Source organism: Motacilla alba, chromosome 8 (genome assembly GCF_015832195.1).
Source record: "Motacilla alba alba isolate MOTALB_02 chromosome 8, Motacilla_alba_V1.0_pri, whole genome shotgun sequence".
NCBI classification, from domain to species: Eukaryota; Metazoa; Chordata; class Aves; order Passeriformes; family Motacillidae; genus Motacilla; species Motacilla alba.
Genome location: NC_052023.1, coordinates 21,007,618 through 21,033,960, shown reverse-complemented (window position 1 = coordinate 21,033,960; position 26,343 = coordinate 21,007,618). Strand labels below are relative to the sequence as shown.

The 26,343-nt window shown below is 36.9% G+C and overlaps 1 protein-coding gene across 4 annotated transcripts in view; it reads left to right on the top strand.

The window, feature by feature from the left end:
* Positions 1 to 26,343, top strand: part of CAMSAP2 (calmodulin regulated spectrin associated protein family member 2) — an 80,867-nt gene that overhangs the window by 40,591 nt on the left and 13,933 nt on the right. For 2 of the 4 annotated variants that reach the window (XM_038143829.1, XM_038143830.1), the window contains exons 5-11: positions 5,221 to 5,253; positions 9,392 to 9,533; positions 12,632 to 12,771; positions 20,508 to 20,601; positions 21,675 to 21,768; positions 25,340 to 25,410; positions 25,920 to 25,989. In XM_038143829.1, coding sequence (XP_037999757.1) covers positions 5,221 to 5,253; positions 9,392 to 9,533; positions 12,632 to 12,771; positions 20,508 to 20,601; positions 21,675 to 21,768; positions 25,340 to 25,410; positions 25,920 to 25,989 — 644 coding nt within the window. The remainder of the gene's footprint in view (positions 1 to 5,220; positions 5,254 to 9,391; positions 9,534 to 12,631; positions 12,772 to 20,507; positions 20,602 to 21,674; positions 21,769 to 25,339; positions 25,411 to 25,919; positions 25,990 to 26,343) is intronic. The other 2 variants (XM_038143832.1, XM_038143831.1) reach the window with 1 other exon arrangement.

Sequence of the window (26,343 nt, the reverse complement as noted above, 5' to 3'; positions counted from 1 at the left end):
TCCTTTTCAGTGCCACTCTGAGGGAGTGGCAGGTTACCAGCCTGGATTCAATGCTCAGCTTCAAAAAACATGAGTGTAGTGAATATCTGTGCATTTGTACGGGTTTTTTTAATATAAGGAATGCCAGTGAAGGCCAATGTGACTCAGCAAAAGAAAATGGTGGTTGTTACAATAATAGTGTGACCCTGGTGCATATACCCTGCCATGGAAAATTTAAACTGTGTTCAGTAGTGATGGTAGCATAGAAATCTGGAGAATAAGATGTCCTTGGCAAGTTTAAAACAAAGTAAACAGAGGCCAGAGAGATAACCCGTGCTCCTCTGTCCTCTAGTGGTTTTTCTTTTTCTTGAAAATAATAGTAGGATGTTTTATGTGGTTTGTAGGTCACTTGGAAAGATGAGAGCAATTTTGAAAATCAGAACTGCATGAGAGTCTTAGTATGATAAAGAAAGAGATATCAAAGTGAAAACTATTATCAGAGCAATTCCATAAAATTATCTGTATTTGTAAAAATTCAGTAATATTTATTTTCACTTATAGTTTGCAACTTATATTAGGAGTAAAAAGATAGAAATTTTAGTTTATAATTTATCTTCACTGTCAACATTTAAAAATCAATTATTGAAACATTGGTATAGTCTGTAACTGATCCCATAAATGGACTCAGGGGAATAACGCATTTACCTAAAAAAATGGTATTGGGGTGTTTTAGATCAATTGTGAAGCTGTAACAGAACAGAAGAGCCAGGTTTTGTTGGCCAAGGTACAAATGCATTGGCAAAATAGCAAAATGAAACAGTTGCCAAGTCATTGAAAAAATGTGTATTTAAAGCCCTCTCTTCTGTACACTGAATTTTTGATACTATTCTCCCAGGTATATGTTATGGTTTTTGCCTCACTTGGGAATCAGCTGCATAAATTACATTGTCAAGTAAGGTATTCTGTGCTTGGGGGCTGTATTAGCACGAGGATTATTCAACTCCAGGTTTTCTTTGAGAACCTGTTCAACTGATGGTTAATTTACTGCTCTGATATCTAAACTTTTCTTTTAGTCATATGTCTCATAGTATTTCCCAAGTTTCCACTTACTCTTCCTAAAGGTAATGGCCACTGCATGCATGCAAGCATCTGAGGTTTAGAAACACATGAAACATCCCTACTAAACTCTGTATTTCTTAACTGAGGATTGTACTGAATGCTGGCTTTACAAGGAAAACTAATGCAGATGCATTGGATGAGTCCATTGCATCAAATCAACTTTGTCAGCATTTTTAACAGGAATTTCTGTTAAATTATCATGTGGCTCCTGTCAAGCATCTCTTAGCGTTCATTCCCTGATGCCCAGGTGTTTTACACTGATTATCTGTCTCCATATTGCATCATGTATCCTTTAAAAGCACAGAACCACTGCTGGCATTGGCCTTACCCCTGCACTCAGCAAAGCTGTGAAATAACTGTAGCTGAATTCCTGTACCAGGTTTGGGTCTTCTTAAAATACATACATCACTCTTCATTGCATGTTGTGCTTGACTTTAATTATTAGTAACAATAGGTATTCTTAGATTTTAAAAAGATGAGTAGGGGTGAATTAAGTTCTGCCTTTGTATTAACTAAAGCCCTACTACATGATTTTCCATTTTTTGGAAAAATTCAATTATGCTTGTGTATATATGTTTAGCAGTTTCTATGCTCATATTACAGTTGTAGCTTAATTATTAGTATCTGAATTATTTTATTTTCTTTCTTTGATGTTTTAAAATTTCTAACTGCTGCTTCTATTTGTTTTTTAAAACTTAGCATGAAGGGGAACTGGAATTATCCATTGTTCAGCTTTTCTGTCTTCCACCATTATTTTCAGCCTGGGGCTTTTTAATTTATGTTCTTCATGTCACCAAAGCATTTATCAGTTCAAATGGTGAACTCCATATGAAAATTAATAGCTTTGCTATCTCCCTTTTCTAGACAAAACCTCTGTTTATATAATTTTCAGGGTTTCCAAGGTATGGTCAGGTATTGAGCCTGAACTAAATTTAGATTCAGAATGCCCCTTCTGCTGATTAGACATGGCCAAGCAAACATGGGAAGAATGCATAATTTTAGTCAACGGGGAAAGCTCTTCTTTAGGTTTAATTTCCGGCCAAGAAGCAAGAAAATTAGGTACCTATAAGGTGAAACAAAGTTAACATGTAAATTTATTTTTTTAAATAATGTCATAATTTCCTACAGTTACACATTTGTGAATTAATCAGTTGTGAAAAATAATTTCAGAGTTGCCCTCAAGCCTGCCAAACTGTGTTACTATGTTGTTATAGGACTGTGAGGAATCTTTTGCAACAAAGAGTAAATTTTTACATTTACAAAAGGTTTGAAGATCAAATACAGATTATTGGATACTACAAATTATAAGATATACCTGTTTTCTATGTCTGGATAGATAAAATCAGTATTAACAGATTATGAGGTTGCTTTTGTTTTCTTTCCCTGTCTTCTGCTACTAGCTGTCTGTAGAAGATAAGAGAGGAAGGAGTGTGTATGATTTTTAGTTCCAGGTAGTCCTCTGTGGACCTTGATCAGCTGGTGATTTGTGGTAACCTCATCTTTTTCTGGTAGAGTCTCTGCATCTCTTTTCAGAATTAGGATTTCACGTTTTGTAGCAAATAGCTTTGATTTTTCAGGCTTCCACTGAATAATATGTAGTGAATGTACAGTTGCACTGGTTAAATTGCTGGTTTTCAGTGTAGTTGGAGCTTTCCCAAAAACATGTTGTTCTTCTGTCTGCTTCTGTGGTTTAGACTGAATCAGTCTTAACAGATTTAATTCAAATGGAAATCCTATGAGAGAAACAAATGTAACTACATTTAAGTACCTGAATTCTTCAAACTTTTTGTAAGATCAGTTTAAACAGTGCAACCTCTTGTGTGAAGGTAAAACACTAACACTGTAGTTCCACTTTCCACTAGAATTTAATGGTTCATAAATCCACACTGCTACCAAAAGCTAACCTGTCAAAAAGAAAAGTTTGCAGCAGAATCAGCTTCTTGATCCAATCAGTGCACAGCTGCATGAACACAAATGATGGTGCAAGGAAGATAGCAGAAACAAGCAGTTAATGAAAGGCATGACTATTGTGTTTTGGCACCATAAGATGAGTTTATGTGGAACTAAATTTATCATAGCCATGTTTCAAACTTTTTGTTAGGGGGGATAAAAAAATCACGGTGTAAAACCATAGGCTCTCAACCTGAGGGACTATTTTGTTCTTTCAGCTTTCTTTTTTTTTTTGGTTGGTTGGTTTGTTGTTTTGTGGGATTTCATTTTTTGTTGTTGTTGTTTTAAACATTGGGAATAAGTCAGCCAGGATTCTCTGCTTAGTTTGTTTCATAGTGACTGATTCTTGTGAAGTTCCAGGGCAAAAATTTATTCTTGCTGATCTGAAGTGTCAGTTCAACAGCCACTGAATTCCCAGGTTGTCCAAGAGACTTCAGCTTTTCTTTAATCTCTTTTCCTTTATGTGGCCTTAGAAAATGTATACTTACAAATCCTATGGTATGTTTGAATTTAAATTTTAAAAGTCTTTCACCCCTTTGAAGCGTATTCATAGTCATCTTAATCACAGTTTCAACCAGGTAAATAAATAAAAATATATATTGGATTACTAGTTTTGAGTTGTTACTGTTAGGGAGAGCTGGTCTTCAGAATTGAAACGAATGTGTGCTTTTTTCCAAAGAGCCTAGCATTAAATAGACATTGGTAGACTTTTTGAGCCCAGGTCTGAAATACACTGCACTTTGATAAATGCAAGAACAATGTTCCTGTCAGTGTAAAATAGAATAATAGGCAGCCTAGGTCTGATCTCAGCCAATTTAGCCAAAACCTTGCTTTTTGATAGGGTTCCTGATGGCAGTTGAAAATTAGGATAATTTGTTTTCAGATTCCCATGGCTTTCCATACACCGACGGTTTTTCAGTGAGATTAAGAGAACCTGAATCCTGTGTAAAGGGTGTCACAGAAATGTCAGAGCCACACACTGATATGCATCTTGTAGTTGATTTCTTCTAAGTGCCTTTGGGATTCTTTCGTGCTACAATCCAGTGAAATGGAGGAGAAGGATGTTGAGAATAGCTGTGTTACTACTGCACACCCATTAGTGCACAACAGCTTCTTTCCATAAAGACCCTGTATCATTACTACAGTTTTCAAGGTTTCGTAGGAGCACAGCATTTTAACAACTACATAAAATAATAAGGTTCCATAGCAGTTTGTTCCGTGGTAGTTTTAAACTGCATTTTTACCATTTCCAGAAAATATTAATCTTCATTAAAAACAAAATAAATTGTTTCCTGCACTTTGGTAGTGGGTTTGATTTTTATTTTTCTACAATGAAATCAATGGAGTGGTGTCATTTTCTGTGTGTATTTATAGTACTGGTACATAATATTTTTATTCTTAATAATAGAGTATTATGCCAGTGTAGAAAAGATCAGTGTGCTTCAGATTAGTATTTTTTTGATTGTGTAGGAGTTTAGAGGTTTATGTATTAGTTCTGATAATTCCTCTGCCAGTAGTCAAAACTCCATCTACATTTCAGGTCATTGCACATCATGCAGCTGATGCTAATGTGATTTGTCATTGTAAAAATATAACTGCCTGTACCTCTTGTTGTCCTGAAAACTGTCATATGATTGTTTAAAAATATTGTTGAATGTTACTGTTTGGCTTGAAGAAACTAACACAAGCTTCACTGCAGTTGGGTGTACTGTACTACAGTGTGTTTATCCCTTTTTTCATTGCTTTAGCTTCCCTGCTTCCCCATGTGTGCTGCTGGAGTTCATTTTGATACTTGTGATATCATGACTTCAAGTCTCAAATGAATTCTTCAGTCGGATTGCATATGTAGAGTACAATTAGATGTGTGAAAGCATTTCATAAAACTGCATTGATCTGACAATCTTAGCTGTTCATGTGGGAAAATTATAATGTTGATCTACAAAGAGTGCAGACATATTTCTCCAGTGTTATTGCTGCTAATTAGCTCAATATGCAGAGGTTACAGTGCACTTATGCTTGCCATTAAATTACAACTCACTGTTATACAAAACCAAGAATGTTAAAGAAAATTGCTTTATAAAAGTAATTTATGAAATCTGATAAAATGTTCCTTTTTTTTTTTTTTCCTTTGCTTTTTGCTTTTATCCTTTTTTCCTACTGCTTCCTCTGAAGTCTCCTACCAAATGGTTTTGGAAACTGGTTCCTGTAAGTTTGCTCAACTGCTTCACTTTGATCAAATTGCTTATTTTGGGAATGGCTTTGTCCATGTCATGCTGGTCTAATCATTCATTTCATTTATCTGTATGAGATAATTTTATAAGAGATTGCCCTGCAAAGGAGAGCATACCTGCAGAAGCCTGTTTTGCAAGGTAATCTGTGCAAAAGAAATGTCAGATATGATGCTGGATAAGGAATTACTTTTCAAGCAGTCAGTGGGTTTGTATAAGGCAGTGCTACTTATTATTAACTCCTGTCCAATGAACATTTATAAAATACTTTTTCATAAACTTCCAGTAAACATGTGCTATTTGATACCAGTTGTCTTCTGAAAAGACACTTCCAGAAGTAGCTTTTGACTGTTGGTGCTACATGCAATCTGAAATCTTATTTATTCTAAGCATATGCAATCATTACACCATTCATCTAGAATTCCCCATTTTTTCAGCTGATTTAAGACTGCTGTTAATCTCTGCCCACACAAAATGACCCAAAGCAGCCTACTTTTAGTGAGACTATAATTTCACTAAAGGTAATAAAAAATACTTTTTCGTATCTGCAGTAATATAAAGTTTGTTTTCTTTGTGCTGTGTCACCTTGGGGTTATCATTACTTCCCTCTATCAAGTAGGAATTCACACTTGATGTGCATTCAGATTGTTTATTCGGCAAGGTTTGGCTGGAAACAGCTCTTAAGGTATATGCAGAATTGCATACTTCTGATCTGAATTCCAAAGAACTAATTCCCATCTGTCATTGCTCTAAGTAATTGATCTAGCAGTCCCTCAGATATTTGTTGCCATAACTAATGTCCTTACATTGCAAAAGAAGTTGAAAACAACAAGGCAGTTGCATGTAGGCTACAAGAAAAATTACTGTGTCTGGAAAAGTAATTTAAAGGTACTGTCTCCAGCAGGCTGAGCAGTGTTCAGACTCCTGACAGTCTGTGGGCAATTGCTCTGTAAAGGTATCTATTACAGTTGTGACACACACAGAGATACTCTGCTCTTCACAGTGCAGCCCATTAATTTGTTTGGAGTTAAGGGAGTGTAACTAATTGGAAGGAATAATGCAGAAAAAATATAAGATGGACCATGATATCACAAATTTTTTTGTCTTATTTTGTCAAAGTAAGGTAACTTGAAAACAGTTTCAGAATGTCTGTGTTCCATTTTTGTCTGTGGTGTTGGTTTACTAGTGAGTATCTTCCTTTGCATAAAAATGATATTCAACTCTAGAATACTCCATCTGTTGAGAAGCTAACGCCAATTTGCCTGCCAGTTATCTGTAAACAACTTGAACTAGTGGTATTTATGTTACTTTGTGTTGTTAGCTCAGCAGAGATGCAGTTAAACCCCAAGTGCTGCTGATACTACTCAGGCTGCTCTATCACTTGAGCCAGTCTTCTGTCTCTCCCCTTTAGAATAGAGCACGTTTCATAGTGACAGATATTCCTGAGCACAGAGGCAGCTAAAAACTCTGATAAGTACATTTATAACATGTTATCTACTGTATAGTTAATGTGTAAGAGCATTTATTCTTAATGATTAGCTCTGTATACACACAAGCACTTAGGACAGAGTAGCTGGTGTGCTGTTGGTTCATCTTTAGCTGACCTTATTTCTAGGCTAGTGTCTTGACTATACCTAGACTAGGTTAAGTGGAATAAGCTCAAAGATGCTAAATCAGGATGGTTTATGATTTCAGAAACAAGCTGTCTGTATTAGCATTTATGTTTCAATTAGCTCTAAAGCTTTCTAATGTAGAAGTTTATCTTTTGCATTATTGCATATATGTATATATTTAGTAGCAAACACTGCAGCTGATGAGAAGAGTTTCTTCAAATGGAAGTTTATTTAAAATGCAGTGCAATTACCAGTGTCTTTCGTTTTTTCAGTATAATTTCTTTTATCTTTTCAACCAAATTGAAACATGATGCCTGCTATACAGTAATGAACCTAGCAGATCAAGTTATATGAGTTTATCTTTCCTGAAGTAATGTGCCTGGCATTCTCTACAATGACTTAAATCCTCTATGTCCACTTCAAAGATATGACACGGTTTCTAGCATGGGTGGGCACTGTTCATGAGGCCAGTGAAGGCATCATCAAAATGCAGTGTACTTTTTCACAGGATTTACTGTGCAACACCACTATATTGTCAATTTCAAATATTTTTGAATGCTCCATTAAAAGATACTATTCAAAAGAATTATAAATTAAACAGAGCTTGTAGAATCATGATGTTCAGTCCATCTGTATCTTGTATCTGTTACCATTATTGATGCATAATCATAATTAAAATGTGGTATTTTATAGACTTAATTTCGGTCATGTTGAGGAGGACATACAGGGACATAATAACATGGAATTTGAAACTTAGAGCATTTTCATAATAGTGGGTCACTGGCTTGCCATAGAGTGAGAGAGATTAAACTTTCAATTATAATTGGCCTATTTTATTAGAGATACTAGGGAGTATTAAGAACATGAAGAAAAGGATATTAATAATGCATAACAGGAACATGATTTTTGTTTGGTGTTAATGTTTCCTCTAGCACACAAAAATGGGATTTTCATTTTTATAAAGTGTGTTGGGCACACAAATACAACTACACTAAAAGCATGAAGTAACAACTAAGTCTCAGGGGGTTTTTTAAATATTAATTAGTTGAGATATAAGTTCTCTGGGCCAAGCACAAGCCCTTTATTTTTCTAGAACTGATGTGGCTGCCGATGCCAGATTAGGCTTTTAGTTCTTAGGCCAGTTAGGGGACACTGACATTCAATAAAATAATGCCATATGATCCTTGACAGAAATCCAGTGACAGTAAGTACAGCCCTCAGGGTTAGTCTGTGGTTCCGCAGACCTTTTTGCATGCACAGTTGGCCTAAACAATTCCTACCCCTCCATAAAACCTCCATCCATGAGTGACGTGCATGAGTGCTCGTGCATTCATTCACTGCAGAAACACAGGAGGAGAGAGTTGCTGTAGCTGGACCAATGGTTTTGGTACACTCCCATCAGTAATTGCTCCAGCACAGCCAAAAGGTGGAGAGTAGGAGGCAAGAACAGTCAGTTTTAGCCTTGCTGGGAAGAGTGATTTCCACAAAGACTTCTGAGAGTCCCTACAGGGAGACTTGCAGTTCAGTGTGTATAGATGCATTTAAATAGCATAAGAATAACTCAGAAACACTCTGCTGCTCATAGGTAGTTCTGTGGTATGAGTACAGCAGTAACCCTTCACTACTGTTTTAAAAAGGCCTTGGTAAATAATACTAACAAATTAAAATCGATACCACTTTCTTAGACCTCCATTTGTTTTCCCAGGAAGAAGTAAAAAAAAATAGGAATGATGTTAGGTTCATTATTTCAGTAAGCCCTCCTCTCTTATCACAAAAAACAGCCACAACCCATTGAAAATATATTCACTACAGATAAATGCCATATTGATATTCTAACCTAAGGATCTCTTTATATGCTGACTGGATTTGTTGAAATACTTCCATTTATTACTGGATCACTGCATGGTCATAACTGTTGACCATTAATATTTCTCTATGTTTATGACTGCTTACACATCTAGTAATAAAAATGGAGTTGATCAAATGCAGATTTCCGTGTTTCTGCATTTGTCAATAAGTCAGTTGTATGAATAAGATTTTGGACAAGATACTTAGGTGTGTTAGCTTCAGAGTCATGTGACTTGACAGTAAACTGAAGTTGCAGTAGCTAAGGACTTGTCTCACTGTGTTTGCACACAGATAATTTTTGATTGTATAATGACTGCTAAATTTTAATTAAGGTATAGAATGTTATTTAGTTTAGTGTGCTACGGAGAGATCATCAAAACTTGGTAGTTTTGAAGACTAAGCTCAGTATTAGCATTGTTCCTTTCCCCTTAGTTATTTTTAAGATAATTATTAGATATTAGAATATTAGATACTATATTATCCTGTTCAAAATGTAGCATGGCATGAATAGTTTTAGGAAATAGAATACTGAGAATATTCAGCTATTTCTTGAATACTGCTTATCACTAACAGTGTAAAACCTACAGTATGACTCTGTTTCTTCGTATGTTTCAGAGCCTTTGTTTCTCTAAATTGCTCCATTTCAAATTGTAGGCTCGTTACCGGAAGGAGCAAACGTTGCTGAAGCAGCTGCCCTGCATTCCATTGGTGGAGAATCTGCTGAAGGATGGTACAGATGGTTGTGCTCTAGCAGCCCTGATCCACTTCTACTGTCCAGATATCATTAAACTGGAGGGTATGTCTGGCGTGTCTCTCAACTTGTATACATGGCCATAAAAGTTTAAATGTTTGTGTTTGAGACCTGTGTGAAGGAAGGTGCTTAAATGCAGTATATAGCAGGCATAATTTGAATGTGGGTTTAATATAAACTTTGTGCCTATTTCTTTTTACAGTTAAATAAAAGCAGCCAAGATGTCCTTCCCTGGTGTGCACGCTTTTATGTTGCCACATTAAATAAACGTACTTGAAACTACCTGCGAAACTCTTATTCTTGAAGCTGCATAAGTGCTTTTTGTGCATCTGAGCAGTTACAGATATAAAACTTAGAGGAGTTTAGAGCTAGGCTCTGCATAGCTTCGCTGCATGGCAAATAGTTGCTCTATATTCTGGGGTTTTAGTTTGCCTGAGACATACCTGGATCATTTATAGAATAACCAAAAATGTATAGTGTAGAATGTATTGCTGCCATGCTGTTCTATAATAGCAATTGTCTGTGATGATGAGCAGCTTCATCTCGTTCTTTTGCTCAGAAGCCTGGTAAAGTTATACCTTCCTCTTGGCAACCAAGAGCTAAGAGTAGAATGCCTTGGCAGCTAACACCCATCATTTTCTGCCTGGGTTCTTTCTATGACACCTTTGATGTCGTGGGAACACTTATACAGAAACATCCTTAGAAATACAGGAATATGAAGAAGGGTTTAGAGCTTGCTAAGGACTGAAATCTGGAATTCATATTCACAACCACTTTATAGGGAGCTTCCAGCACAGGAGGCATTGAAGATGAAAGGCACAAAGATGCATTCATTCACCTTTCTTCTGCAGCTTGAGAATTTTGATAAATAGAACTTTGAATTTACATAAACACTGCAGCCAAATGCTTACTATTATATGTGATTAGGGAAGAGTTAGAACTTGGGTGGTATTGACTGTGGTAACACCTGGTGCCTCTGTCCTGTTCCAGCATGGCTGAGAACACAGACACTCTGAAAGGTCTTGTGTGCCTTGCGTGACCAGCACCTTCCTCCAGCATCTGGCTTTGAACAGAGCCAGGCACATGTCATCTTTGGATCTTTAGTTTTAATATTCTTGTTAGGTGTCCTGGCGTCATCTTCCCTAAAGATACAAATGTGCATGTCATTGTCTCAGAAGTAAATTCAAAGCAACTGGAAACACTTTAATAAGATTTTGCTCATCTTCCCTGTACTTAGGTAATAGAGTTTTTGATGCATGTTGAATTTTACTGAGATTTGGTTCTGTACTGAAACTGAAGAAGACAAGTAATAAAATACATATGCAAAAATGTTTTAAAAGGCATTAACAAAAAAGAAAAAAGTATTCTAGGGTTCTCTGTAGTCTGAAATAGTTCAGTTCTTCTCATTAAGTCTTCATTTCACTTTCAAATCCAGGTTTCCTTGAAGGAATACAGAACTAGAAAGGATTCCCACTGAGTCAAGACATTGACTATTGTACAAAATTATATAATCCCTTTCTTGAATCTATCTTGTTCTATCTTAAAACTGTCAAACTGTTGAAAATCTGTACTCTTCTTACCCACTGTTCCTTTTTTTTAACATGATTTTAAATTTCATTCTTGGTTTTTATGTAACCTGTCTTACATGCCTTTGTTGTTCCTGCAGCAGTTTCCTTTGGTTTGAACAGTTTCTAATCTGCTGTTCACATTTTTGATTTGTTTTCTTCCACTTGTTTTAGCCCAGGCTACTGAACCAAGCCTTTTCAATCTCCCTTGCTGAAGTGGATTTCCATTCTCATTGTTATCCTCAATAGTCTTCCTCTGCAACTTGTCTAGTTTGGGTTCACTGTTCTTGACTGCAGAGGGCTGTAATCATACAGAAAAATCCAGACTGACATCCCATTCCTGCTTTGTTTAGTGCTCCTCTGTCACTGCTGGAAATGAATTTTCTGATAGGTTTTTGCATCAGGTTTGTTTTTTCCACAGCTGCATGATGCCAAAGGCACACGTTTACACTAATACTTGATAACTCCCTGCTCCATATCACCTTCAGTCAGTGGATCACAGCAGAATTGTATTAGATTCAAATGTATGACTTCACATTTTGCGTTTCTGAATTTAATCTCTTTTCAGTCAGTTTAGTCACACATTTTTTCCTATTGATCATCATCTGTGGATTTGGAATTACGGACTATGTCTGATTTTCTTCAGTGTGGGAATCCTTATCCTGCTGGGATCAAAGTCGATTCCTTTTATGAAGTAACCTTTTATCCTTAACAATTCAAAACTTGTGTGGAGTTCTGCCATACATTGTTGCTTTAGGAATAAAATCTGATGCATGCTCTGGAAGTATATTTAATTCTTTTCTTCAGTCCTTTTTTTTTTAACAGGACTGTCTTTTTTTCATGGGACTTATCATTGCTACTTACCTTTCCAAGAAGCAGCTACAAAAAGACAACAGAGGCTATCTGGGCTTAAATACTAGTCAGAGAATACTGTACAACTACACAAGTCTGTTCACAGCCACCACTTCTTTGTCTTTAAATAGCACTTTCAGAGAGGGATAATTCATGTAACAGCCTTCAGCTCCTTGGAAAACCTCATCTCAAACATCTCGATCCACAAAAAAGAATACCTAAGACCAGTCTGGTTTTTTGTGAAGATTCAGCCTTGTTGATGCTAAAATGGGTTCTTGTTTAAAGACAAAGAACTAATATGGATAGAGAAATGTATGCAAAAATGTGCCTATTTCTTACTGCCATTGTTCTGTAGAAAATCTAATTATAAAAAATATTATATTAGTGATTAAATGTATTTTTTCATTACATGGAAATAATTGGGGTGATAGAATAACTTACATTTTCACAAAAGACAAAACAGAAACAAATTAACTTCTCAACAGTGAAAAACAAAATTAAATTTTACAAAAATATCTAAATATTTAGAAATGCAAAGATAAAACGATAATTAATAATTTCTTTCATTTCTGAATTAGAAAAATAAAAGTCTGTGGTGGGGATGGGTGGGGCAGAAATGATGTCTGAAATTATCCAGTTAATGCTCCTGAGTCTGTAAAAGCCAAAAAGCACTTTTTTGCAAATCTGTGGTTGCATCTAATATTTGCTTATTTTCTTCCTTTTTAGATATTTGTTTGAAGGATACAATGTCTTTGGCTGACAGCCTGTATAATCTACAGTTGATTCAAGAATTTTGTCAGGAATACCTCAACCAGTGTTGCCATTTCAGTCTTGAGGATATGCTCTATGCAGCTTCTTCAATAAAGGTAAAAATAAAACAATTAAATAAAAATGCAAGCAACATCCACAGAACTGTTTTGTTAATAATATGTTTAGTCTTCTATAGTCTGCTGCTGTATGGCTTCTCTTGTGACACAGCATGCAAGACACAAATTTCAGCAGAATGAAAAAAACACCTTCTTTTGGCCATTATGTTTTTTCTAGTAATTTCAAAGAATTTTTTAAAAAGCACTTGTGAAAGGATGTGTAAATACTTCAATTCCGTGCAAAACTATTTCCCACTTTATTATTAATTAATAGTTGAAGTCTTTAATCTGCAGGATTTCTGTTGAAAAGTAATAGTGACCTGCATTAGTTTAAATGTATCAAGGCCTTAACAAAGGGTGGAAATATTGAGGACTTGTTTATGGAATGATTACTCACTGTTCTTACTCATTTCTATATACAAAATTTCATGTGTTTTAATCTTAAAGCTCTTTTACTTTTGTCAAAGTGTAAATTTCTGAGTTAATTTCTGAGTTAAATTTTTAGAACAACCAATAGCTTGATGCCCCAAATACAAGCAGCAACACAATTCCAACAAATACAGTTGTTTGAATAAGCAATTAGGTGTACTCCATCAATCTAAGATTTTGCTCTTTTAGAAAGAGGAAAATAAAACATTATTCTGTAATTCTTTAAGCCTGTGCAGAAAGAAAAGGAGCAACTCAATGATTTCTTGCCTAATTGTAATTTTGATTTTTCATTATTATGTTTCACCAGGACTTTCTTCTATATAAAACACACTTAATTTGCTTAAGATTCTTGTTGGCTTGCCTTTAGGGAATGAAGTATTATTTTTCTGAAGTCAGCATATCCATTGCAGATGGGATGTAATTGGTTTCTAAATATCTGGGTCATTTCACTGCTTTTATGATTTTCTAGCAATCTCACAAGCAGAGTCACAGAGGCCAGAGCTTGCATACAGCTTTGTTGTCTGCTGTAGGGTTGAACCCAATCCTTTTCAAATAAGTAATGAGCTGCCAGGTGAGTAAGGGCAGTAGGACCTAAGTCTAGACTACTTAGCTGTTGCTGGTTTGTTTTGTGGGTGCAGAGTTGTGTAGTGAGTGCTTTCAGGCAGCTTTTGGTGTTGCTAAATTTCACATGCAGGGATCTACCTCCGTGCTGGTGAAGTCTGCTGCATTGCAGTCTGCCTTGGCTGCACCTCCTGTCCTACAGCCACACTCAGTGGGCTCGAGCAGGACTCCTTCACTGCACTGTGATGGTTTCTCTCTGCTTACAGATACATGGAATAAATGCAATTGATTATTCTTGTTTTGATTCGTGACAATTAATCATTCCGTTTTTATAGTAACGGCTTGAATTGTTTCTCAAACCAATATGCACTAGGAAGCTTCAATTACAAAAAAAACAAAATATAGTAAATATTTTGTCAATATCCCAATGCATCAGGCTTTACACTTTAAACTTGATGATTTTGCTGTTTCTGAACACTGCTTTTAGACAGGATTTAGAGTTCTTTCAAAGAGTTAGAGTATTTCTAGATCTGAGAAAGCCCTTTTGTGATCATGTTTTTACAAGCTGTTGTGGCATGGATGCTTATTTAGATGTAAATGCTACAAAGCAAGGCTGCCAAGTTTTTCTTCTAAAACTTGGCATGGAAACTTCAGCTAGTGCTGTAAACTCTGTTTTCCCAGTGTTAAGAATTAATTTGCTTGAAAAATAAATTCATTGTTAAAGGAGGTCCTCCTTAGTTTTCCAGTGCTTCTGAGTAGAGTAAGTTTTAATAAATGTGCTTATTCTCCAATGAATGTTATTGTCACTTTAAAAAAACTTGTGTTGTGAATGGATATTTTAAATATTGCATTGAGTTACACTGGTTTGTGGAAGCTACTCATCTCAGCCTACCAAATGTACATAGTATGAAGTCTTATTATTTGTAGAGGTGTGTGTTTGTTAATCAGTAGAAATTCCTGTTTTCAGAGTGGCTCATACTGCACAGTAGGTGCCACTGTGCTTTTGGCTTAAAAACCTCTTACATTCGTAGTGGTGACAGAAGAAGTAAAAAAATACCAACTGCTGATATCTTACTGGAAAAAGCCTCAAGAAAAAGAAAAACAGCAGAGTTTTTGGAATTACAGTGCTGTGCCTTGTGTGGTCCTAGAAATTACAGTAGATATCCTGGCTTGCTGCTGGTTCTTGAGAAGGAAGAGAGCAGAACCTCTTCTTAAGTGATGCAGCACAAACTACATACCTTAAATTCTTCCCAGGGCACTCTGCATTGTCCTGGTGCATTAAATCAAGGGAGGTTAGAGATAGGATATGATGCAGAAATTCAGTGCAGCACCAGACCAAGGTGACACTGCTTGATTTCAGTTTTTCCATCAAAATCACAGGAACACAGTGACTTCACTTAAGCATCCTAAGTCTTTGAGAGAGGCTCTGAGATTTCCCAGCAGATGAAACTGTTGGCTTAGTTTTGGTTTAGCACAGAGGAGAAATAACCTTTGTCTGGATTTCTAGACAGCTTTAATGTGTCATAATCAAAGGAAGCAGAAAGTTTTGTTGCTCCTTATTGCCTATTTCTTCTTCTCTAAGAAAAATACATTTGTAAAGTTCTTCATAAGATGTTTACTAAGGCAGGGCTACTGATATTAAAGAAAAAAACATTTCAATACATTCCATGGATGCTTGAGGCACCAACAGGGGACCATACTGGTTCTTGGTTGTTTTCCTTTGAGACAGACAAACACAAGTAGAGAGTGATTACATAAAAATAATCACAATGTTTTCTGAATTCTCCCTGCATATTTAACAAGTGGAAATAATAGAAATCTTGAGTCTGTCTTTAGTTTGTTTTTTTGCAGATTGCTTTTTTGCCCTTCTCCTGTAAGCAGTTTTATCTTCAGACAGGATGTATTTTTTAAGTATCTTGTTCTTCACCTGTATCTGGGAAAGTACATCGAGCTGAAGGAGCTGTTTTATTGTGACTTGACATGCACTTGTATTGCCTTTTCAAAGAACAAGTTTGTAGAGATAGAAAACCTTGCATAAGCTGCCATCAGAAGAAGTATGAAGCACCCTGCAGAACCCTAAAGACTTATTTATTGCTTTGTCCCAGCAGTTGATTAGCACTGTGATTTAATTGGAGATAGGTAGCAGTTGTACTTTGGTTGTTCAATGGAATGCATAATTACTATCAGGATGTTGTATGGTCACTGAAGAGAAAGAGTTAAAATAAACATCTCACATGTTGCCTTTGTCACGTGAGATACATGGAAATTATTTCTAAAAGAGTTAAAAAACACATCTTTGGTTGTAATTGATTATATTCTTGATAATTTCAGATCATTCTCTGCCACTTTATTCTAGTATGGCCAGAGGCTTCAAATCTAAAAACAAGTCATTTAGGTGGTTAACTGTCCAAGAGGGGATGGACTGACGGCTGGAATCATTTGGTGTTTGCCATGATTTGAGAGTTTACACAGGAACTTGGCATTGCATTATTTGTTAATTGTTGTATTTTGTAAGTGTTCCTTTACCCAAGCCTTTACAAATGTGTGGGTTTGTGTTTTGCTTTCTTAAATAGTGATCCTACATTTCTGCTACTTATTTAATGCACTCATGTTGTACACTCTCTCTTCGCTGATAGAGGATTGATGGTGAGACTCAGATCACACTATTAGAACACTTTTAATTAATTCAACTGTCATTATCAGTAGCCTGACTCAGTTATTACTCAGAGATAACCATTCACACACAGCACTCATTTGCTCACAGAGTTCACACACATACACACAGAGTCATTTTCATTGAGATGGAGCCCAGCCCTGTGGTCTCCGAGAAGCAGAGGCTCACAGTGGCCTATCAGTGGCTTTGGGGAGCAGGTGCAGAAAGTTTCTCAAGGGCTCCATTTGTCCCTTGGGGTGTGTATATACATACAATCTTCATCTGCTTGTAATAACTGCTGGTCCTGTAAGGAGCTGGCTGAGTCCTGCTGCTCTGAGCGTGTGGCTTCCTGGGCATTCGGCAGGGCCACGGGGCTCTGCAGCCTCGTGGTTCTTGCAGGGGGGATTGCACGTCCTTCAGCACAGCTGCTGCTTCTCTGGCAGCTCTGTGCTGAGATCTCTAGAGTCTGCTCACCCAAGCTCATGCAGAAGGCATCTTTGTTAGAATGAAAGCTTTCAGAATGCCAAATGACGCAAATCTGAGAGATGATTGCTGTGTCTTGGCTGAAAGGGCGTTCCTCTGACCTAGATGTGGGCCAGACTCCAAACTGCAGAATCACAACCAAGCACGTGGAATAGATACCTTATTTTTGCACCTGATTACTAACCAGAGTGGCAGCAAAAACATTTGCACTGTCAAATCCTTTTTGATTCAGATCCAGAACTTCTTTTTTTTTTCCTGCTGCTGAATTAAACAGGAGTATATGATATCTGAAGGGTTGATGATCTTGAAGGTCTCTTCCAACCTAGTCATTCTGTGATTTCTATTAAAAAATATTTATTGCACTTGAGCAGTTTGGAATACTTGTACTTCCTGATGTAATATTGATAGTGTTTATTTGTAAATAACAAAAGCAGAGGCTGTAATCAGCACCAGAGGTGTGAAAAATAGTGTTGAAATATATTGCATAGATAGAAATTCAGGGCTGCACAATGTCCACACGTGTTGCACAGCTTTCCTTTCCACTCCCAGCCAGGCTGCTCACCTAAGCCTGAACTGGCAACTGGAGCCCCTTAAGGACCTGGGAGAGCAGCTGGCTGTGCTTGGTGAGGCACTTATTATGTATGGTGGGAGTCAGTTCAGCCATTTCATTCCCATCTGGCTGGGTTCAAACGACTGAGGATCAGGAATTAAAAGTAAGATTCAACCAGGGAACAGTTTTTTGAGACAGTTTCTCCCTGAGAGAGACCAAATGTTCCTGAGTCATTATTTAAAGGGAAGCAGCGTGGTTTGCTTTCACTGATGTTAGAGTGGCTGTAATCAGCCACTCTTCCCTCTCAGTTCTGGTCTAAAACAAGGCACAGTGGATTTGAAAACTGACTTGTTGTGGCATTTATTAGCCTGTGGCAGGACAGAGGACAAACTGGTAGTGTTTGGATCACACACAGCTGTAGTCTGGCCTTCTCGAGACAGCTTGTGACACTCCAGTTTTCTGCAGTCTTGAAGCATTTACATTGGCACTTGTATAACAAAGCTGTGGGCTTACTCTGGACGTGACCTTTCCTGGCCCACTGAACAGAGATTTTAATGTGCATCATGGTAAAAATCTTACAGTATATTTTATGCTCATTTTGAAAAAAATTCTAAAACCTTCTGTGGCTGCTCTCACACCCAGTTTTAGTGGATGCAAAACTGATGACAAATTATATGTATCATTTGTGTGTTTGATATTGTGGTTATTCTATAAATATGCAGATCTAAAACCTATAGGTATTAGGAGGGTATAATTTATTTGAAGTGTTTGAAATTAAATGAGATTAAATTAAATGAGAATGTTCAACTAACAGTGATCTCTGAAGCTGCAAGTCTGCCATCTGCTGTTCAGCCAGCCTGGACTGCTCAGAGCTTTCTTAGTTTTTATTACTGTTAAAATCTTGTTGAGTGTAAGTGCATGTGATAATCATATGGCAAGCTGTTAGAATTTCTGTCACCGTAATCAAGGCAAAAATCTATGGAAATCATATCTACATTCTTTTGAGTCCTGGATAGCAGTGTTACTACAGACCCACTGCTAGTTTTTTTAAAAAAATTATTGCTGATCATCAGACTTTCCCTTCGATTGTTCAGACTAAAAATAACCCGTGAGAAAACGTGATTTCCATCATGATGGCTCACCATCAGACATCTAAAGCAGCCTCTGTTCTCAGTGGGTTGTGCAGCACTTTCATTTTTGGTTCAGTAAATACTGCTTTGGTAGCTTTAGAAAAACAAACTGTCTTGCAGCAGCTCAGGACCACAGAGGAGATATTCTCAGAATGAATACCTGTCCTTCATGAAATAGTTGCACTATTGTGTGTCTGTTTTTTGTTGAAACACAGCATTTCAACATAAACGTGAGAAATTGGAGTATCTAAATGAATTATTATTTTGGATGGGTACAAAGCTATGATTAGAACATTTTATTATTTAATTTTTTACTAAAACTTAAGTAAAAAATATGAAAGTTCAAGGAGAGGCAAGGGGGAGGAGAAAATATTCAGAGAGAATTTATAATATTTTGAAATTGTAGTATTAAAAATCATATTTGTCTGAGAAGTACATCTGATTTTTTCTTGGTCTAAGCTTCCTAATGAAATCAGTGTGTGGTACTGAAATGCTATGCTTGACATTTACTTGAATGGAAAAGATTCTGCTATGCACTTTTCCTCATTCAGTTCTGCCAAGCTGAATAAACAGCGATGGGGTTTTTCCTATTCTATTTATAACTTCTGTGTAATAACTATGAAACATCTGCCTGATCCCTTCACCATGTAGGAGTAGCTTTTGGTCTGAGTATCCTTTTGCTGGAGTATAGGCTTATCTATGTTAGAAATCTTCAGGAAAAATAAATCTGAAGCAAAAGTGTGAAACAGATACTGAAAATTATGTTTTCCAATATACTGATGAAGAATTGAAATTATCTCATTTATTATCAAAGGTTTTTTAGTAAATATTTTGTTTATTTTAAAATTATGTTCTTACCCTTAATGCCTGTGGTTTGTTTTTGAATTAGAATGACATTTTTGCTTTGAATTTTTGAAAGAAACTCTTTGAAACAAAAAGTTGTGTAATTATAGTTTCCCAGGTTAATGTATAAGCATTGTTTACATCTTCAGACTTTGTAAGAAGGGTGGCAAAGGTCTGTGCACCTGCTTGAGCTAGCTCAAAACTGGATGTTTGCTGACCTCCTTCAGCTGATATTTCTGGATATGAAATGGCACTGAAGATGCAGAAGCTTTGGCCTCTTCAGCCTCCACAGTCAACAACCTTCTGGGCTTTTCTCACTCCTCCTAAGTTCTTGCAGCAGAAACAACTGCTCCTGCCTGGCTTTCCTCTATTGATTTTTGTTGTTGTTGTTGATGCAGTTTGTCACCAGCTGTTTTTTTCCTTTTCATCTGTTTTTTCCCTCGTGTTTAATCTGGTGGCTCCCACAATGTGTCCTTTATAGCTGTGTAACGGGAACATACAGTAGGGACATACATATCAGCAGTGCATAAACCTTTGGAGCTAAAACCTTGTTCTAACCTGCAGTCAAGAAACTCTGCTGCTGTTTTTTATTTTGCCTTAAAGGATTGTAAATTTGGGTAGAACTTCACAAGTGTGACAAAAGCACATACTTACAAGCCAAAATCAGATTCCAACTTCTAAAACAAATGGCTACCATATTTTTCATGTTAAAAATCTCTGAAAAATGTTATCTGCCCTTGCAATGGGCTTTTCACTGCTGTTTTTTAATGAAAATGGCAGATCTTTGGCAGGCATTTTTTTCCACCCATCCTGCTCCTCTCTGCCCTCCCTGCAAGACATCAGGCTTGAGCATATGCTTGTTATGAAACATTTCAACCCAATTGGTTGCAGTCTGGTCAAGTTAGGTATTGATGCTACAGATCAGTTGTACTGGTCTCTGTTTCTAAAAAAACTGGAGATTGTAAAATAAGTGGAGATTGCAAACTGGATGAAACACAGGCATCTCCCAAATGCTGCTTAATCTGTTTACTTGCAGGCTTGTGTTCTAACATCAATTTCTCTCCATCTTTTTTTTAATTTCATGTAGAGCAATTACATGGTGTTCATGGCAGAATTGTTCTGGTGGTTTGAAGTGGTGAAGCCATCATTTGTACAACCCCGTGTTGTTGTGCATCCCCAAGGTAATTATGTTATGGATTGGCCTTAATATGCATGTTGTGATATGTATGTGTACAGACTGCCATTGTGTTCACAGATGCAGTGAATATTTTAGTTAACAAGATTTGGCAGTGTACAACCCCCCTAAAGAAGGAAAGGAGTTCTCTTTCTTCATGGTAAATCTTCCTCTCATCTCATAAATCATAATTAGATTTTGCTGTCTGTTACCAAAAACTCATTTAAATTGTTGTGGTATAATAACTTGCAAATTTTCCTGACCTAAACAAGCCTTGAATCCCTTTATGCCCATGCAAGAATTATAAATATAGAAACCAAGAACAGAATTTAGCCTGAAGAACTTGTGTTGCTGAGAAGATACCAAGAGAAATAATCATAAATCTGGGCAAAGTGAATAGAGAGTTAATTGTAAAATTTTATTTTGTACCAAGTGCAAAGGCACCATCTTCCATCAGCAATTCTCAAATTTAAAAATCCACCTTTCAGATAGATCTTGAGATTTGTTAATGCCTACTTTCAGGTAAATAGCATTTCAGGTAACTGAAATGTTCACAGAGCAGTGCTGTGATTAGCTTTCCATGCACTAGGAAGAGATTCTCATTGGGTGGCTGTTATACCTTTTCTTCATTTTTATGCTTTACAGCACGTACAAATCTGACATAAATCTTTAAGTAGTGCTAACTGGTTTAAGGTGTGACAAAAGATCTTTTTTCTAGTCAGTCTAAGGGTTTGGGGAGAAATTTTATCAGATACACTTCTTCCAGAACAACTTTTGCTAAAACTGTTTGTTTCTTTTTAATTTTGTGGCTCTTTTTTAGTTTATTTTTCTCTATTAGTTCTTCCCTTGCTCTTTCTAGCCTATTTTGTCAGTCTCCATTTCTTTAATTAGTGCCAGTATGGGAGCTTTGGAGAACATAAAGATGAAAGGAACTGACAGTTTTAATCTAAATAATGGAATCAATGAAAATTCTTTAAATCTTTGAAAATCATTATTTCAGATGATTTTGGACAGCTTTTTTACTATGTAATTTAACTGAATACTAAACTATAATAACTTGAACTTTGTTCTTCCTGGCAGCTGAATCTGCAAAAGATGCAGCTTCTGCTCACAGCTTGAATGCTAACAGAAGAAATTATGTGGATGGTCCATCTGGTTCTGACTTTGTAGCCAGGTAATGTCAGAGAATCACTAGTACTGTTTCACAATCTCCTTCTATCTGTTCAAAATCAAACAGATTTTTTAATTTGGTTCCTTTTTTTGCCTTTTTGCAAAGCTCAGTGATAGAGTTACCAGATACAATCTGGAATTTTGTGTAATATCCCATAGTTCAGCCCTCCCTCTCTGCTGCATGGCAGGCTGCTTGTTCATGTTTGTGCACTTGGGCAGTGCTGTTCTCTTACCAGTGTCCAAAACAACCCTCAGCATTCAGCACAGAAGTGTCACATGGCCTTGTCCTCTTCAATTTCCAGTGCAGCTGCTGACCAGGTCTGCTCTGGAGAAGCTGCTTTTCTGGAATTCACAGCAAAATTTCCAAAAGTTATAAAAAAACTAAACTGAGGTAACAGCAAGGAAAACCCTGAGTGATGGGTTCAGTTTGATTTGGTTATGTTACCGTAGTACCATGAAATTCAAATAGGTAAAAATAAATATTTATGCTGTGATTAATTTCTCCACCCCAACTGCCTCCTGCTGGGGAGGAGAATCAGAAAGAAAGTGTAAACCTCACAAGATAAGAACAGTTTAATAATTTGAAACAAAATAAAATATGATCATGATCATAATAATAATTGTAATGAAAAGGAGAGTGGGGAGTAAACCCCAAAAGAACAAGTGGTGCACAGTACAATTGCTCCCTCCAGCAGCGCTCAGCCCCTCCCAGCCAGCTCCCCCAGCTCATGCTGGGCACAGCAGCCATGGTTTGCTGCTGCTCAGCTCAGCTGTCCTGGCCACGCTCCCTCCCAGCTCCTCCTGCACCTCCTCGCTGGCACGAGGCTCGGAGAAGTCCTTGACTTAGAGAAAGCACCACTGAGCAACCACTAAAACACCAGAGTGTTATCAACTGTGCACTCACACTGAATCCAAAACACAGCACTGCACCAGCTACCAGCAGGAAAATTCACTCTATTCCAGACAAAACCAAGATCATGTGAAACATTATTTCTATTATTACTGGTACACATTAGGAAGCAATATAGAAACGTCCTGTTTCTCTAATATTCTGTAGCTGCTCATACGTTTTCTCAAGGGAGACCTAATCACTCTCCACAACTACTTGAAAGAAGGCTGTAGGCAGGTTGAGATTGCTCTCCTATCCCAAGGAAAAAGTGATAGAAGAGGAAACAGCCTCCATTTGCACTAGGATAGGTTTAGATTGGATATTAGCAAAATTTTGTCACCAAAACCAGCTGACAAGCTTTGGAACAAGCTGCCTGGAGAGTGATGGAACCTCCATCCCTCCATGTGTACATGTGACACTTACAGACATGGTTTAGTGGTGGCCTTGGCAGGGTTAACAGCTGGACTTCATGATCTTAAAGGTCTTTTCCTGTTCTTTCTATGATAAGGGACATAAGTTGTATATTAGGCCTTCTTTTTAATCTTTCTTTTGTCAAGGTAAGGAAAGCCTTCCAGTGATCTCATCTGGACCTAGCAAATGAGAGATAGCATTACAATACATTTACAATTTGGGGGTTTTTATTTTGGTTTATTGACTGTATCTAAACTGGCACAAAGGAGAAGGATAAAATTAGCATTTTAAGTGGATATTTAGCAAAGGGTTGATTTCCAACCCAGATAATCCTGTTTAGCGTTTTCTGTTGGTTTTGGATGGGGTTTTTGGAGAAAGGGGTGAGGGTTTGGTTGGGTTTCAGATTTAAGGTTCCTAAGTATGTTTTTAGTGTTTTGGAATCTATGCTGACTTTAATAACAGAGTCATATTTCTTACTACTATTAAATGCTGGGATTCCAAATCCATTCTCTGTATGTATCCAGAGTGTGCTCCTCTTTAGACAATGATTTTATTTTCATGTAGACTGAGCATATACGCCAGGAGAACAGGAGCCAGTAGTTTTGAACATATCCTTTGAAGCAGGGGTTCCCAAGGCTATTTGCTGTATCTCTCCTCATAAACCAGGGTATTTCATCCAACCTGATGACACATCACTGCAGGACAAAGGAGGGGCCCAAAAAGTAATTTCAGATGGTTGGAATCCAATAGACAGGCTGAAGGTTCCCTGGCAGAGTAGACCTGACTGCAGGATGTTGTAGTCCTGGCCTTCCTCCCTGTGCATTCCTGCCCCCTTGAGTGTTTGAGTTGCCATTTCAGTGCACAAAGACAGAAAAAAGGACCCCAGTTGGAAAAAGTGAATGTTCTTCTGCTGCCTTAGCTTGTTGGAATGACTCAGAGCACGGGCTGGAGAGCCAGAGCCAGCACAGAGGAGGGAGTGGGACTGTGGCAGTGAGCAGTTACCATGTCTGAGGTTGCCATGGAACCCAGGCTTGGTGCCAGAATCTGTCTCCCCCAAGGAAAATTAAGTGTATAGATTTTCTTCATGGTAGCAAATTTTCACAGGCTGCGGGGTTAAATTTGGAAAGTAGGCTTTTCTTTTAAGCTAACTTACAGACATTAGGATTTTAAAATTTTCACAGAAATCTTGGGTGCCATTTAAAACAGCTATGTCATGTAGCTAGCATGTTATTGACACAAAAAAAGCAGGAATTTATGGGAACCTATACTGAGTAATTTAATGTATAGTTGTGAAAGATGCTCCTGTAGATTGTATTTTTCTTAAATTGATGTGAATATCCTTCTTGCAAATATTATTTAGAGACATTTCTACACTATACAGTATATATAATATAAAACACTAGACAAATATTCTGAAAAATGTGAGTTTAGGAGTGTGCTCTTCAATTCAGTGGACAAAATTCAAAACATGAAAGGATTTAATCCAGCTTGTGTTTGAAGTCTGGCTCCTCTAGAAGTGTTTTACTTACAAATCCATGTGTCTTTATGTATGTGTCTTTGTTCTGATCATGAAAAAGCACCTTGATCAAAACATTGAATTATGTTAATCCTATCCTGGATTAACACAGCTACTCAATTACAGACCTTCTCTGTAAACCAAATAAAGTATCTGTATAAGTAGAAACAGGAAATCTCTATAATTACTCCTTTAGTAGTGAATATATTTTTCTATTTACAAAGTCATGTCTATCACAAAGTCTTCTTTATCCACTTCTAGCGCATGGTGCAATCCAGACACAAAGCATAAGTTTCAAACTAAGCAACTGAAAATAGAAATGTGTGGAAAGTATATGATATTGGCTGCAGTCACTCAGTTTTGAGGCCAGTAGGAGCTGCCTCATTTTGCTCATGTCTGCTTAGACTTTTTACTGAAATCAAGCCTAAAAATTGGAAACTTCTAATAGTCACATTTACATGAAATAAATCAGGAGACAGGTATATTCACAAAACTTATGCTGCAGGTCTGTAGCTGTTCATGTATGAAAAATACCCTTTTGACTTTTTGGTGCACCTGCATTAGTCCCAGTCCAAGGTTATTACAGCATTCTCTTTTTAGTTGATAAATTAATGTTTCCAGAAGAGAACTACACCTCACTTTCTTTCTCATCCAAACACTAAATCTGTTTTTGTCTTGGCCAACCACAGGGTGACTGGTTGGCCTTTGTATTGTGGCTTTTGATGTATTAATTCTAAGTTAATGTCTCTTGCTTTATAGATTGGAAAGTCCAGCTTACACACCCCCTCACCAACTGCATACACCCCAGCAGCCTTATTCATCTGTTCCAGGTAACAATGCACAAAGGGCTGGGAGAGGCAATGAGACAGGTGTTGTCCTCTGAGTAAATTGCTATCCTGCTTGTATTTATTCAAACATCATTTATGCAGAAATAGGGGGACACCTTGACATGAAAAATTAATTCATTCACATAATTGACTTCTGTAATTTATAAAATGTTAAAGTGGGAAGATTGTGTTTGTACCAAATGCATATTGTGTGTTTGTTTTTTTTAAATTTGACTTCTGTTTTGACTATGTGGAATTACAACAAGTAATTTGTAGTATATTTTAGTAGGATTTGTATAGTATTTTACACATTAGTAAGTTCTTTGAGGGATGAGGGGTAAAGTATATATTCAGGATGAAATTGGCTTTAGTTGTCTTTTCAATATATAAACACGTTTTTGCCATTGCAGCGTTCTGAGCAGTGAAGCAGATCAATTTGTTAAAGCAGCAGAAGGTGATGTTAAAATAATTTTCACAGTAGTTACATTGGGTCCTATTTTTGTTTCACTTAGGAGTCATCAGAAGGTCCACATCAATGTCTTATGTAGATGGGCAAGTAGGGACATGGCCCAAAGAGAAAAGGTAAGTAGTCTTACAAGCTGGCTACAAAATACTGGGGTTTGGTTATGAATAGTAGTGAAAGCTCCGTTATAGTCTGGATTTTCAGAGTCCTGTAATGAGAATTCTTGTAAGCTGCTTAAAAAAGTAGAAAAAGAAAGCTAAAACCATATCATGGATTAAAAACTGGTTAACAGGAAACAATCTTCAGAAAGAAATAATTTATTCTTTACACTAAAAGAGGTATAGGTCACATATTCGAATTGTTGGTGTTAAATACGTTCATATTTGCTCATCACAGTAAACTAAATGTGGTAACAGTAACATGGCTAATGATCTCAGAAGCATTTAAACTTGTATTATTTTGGGAATGCTAAG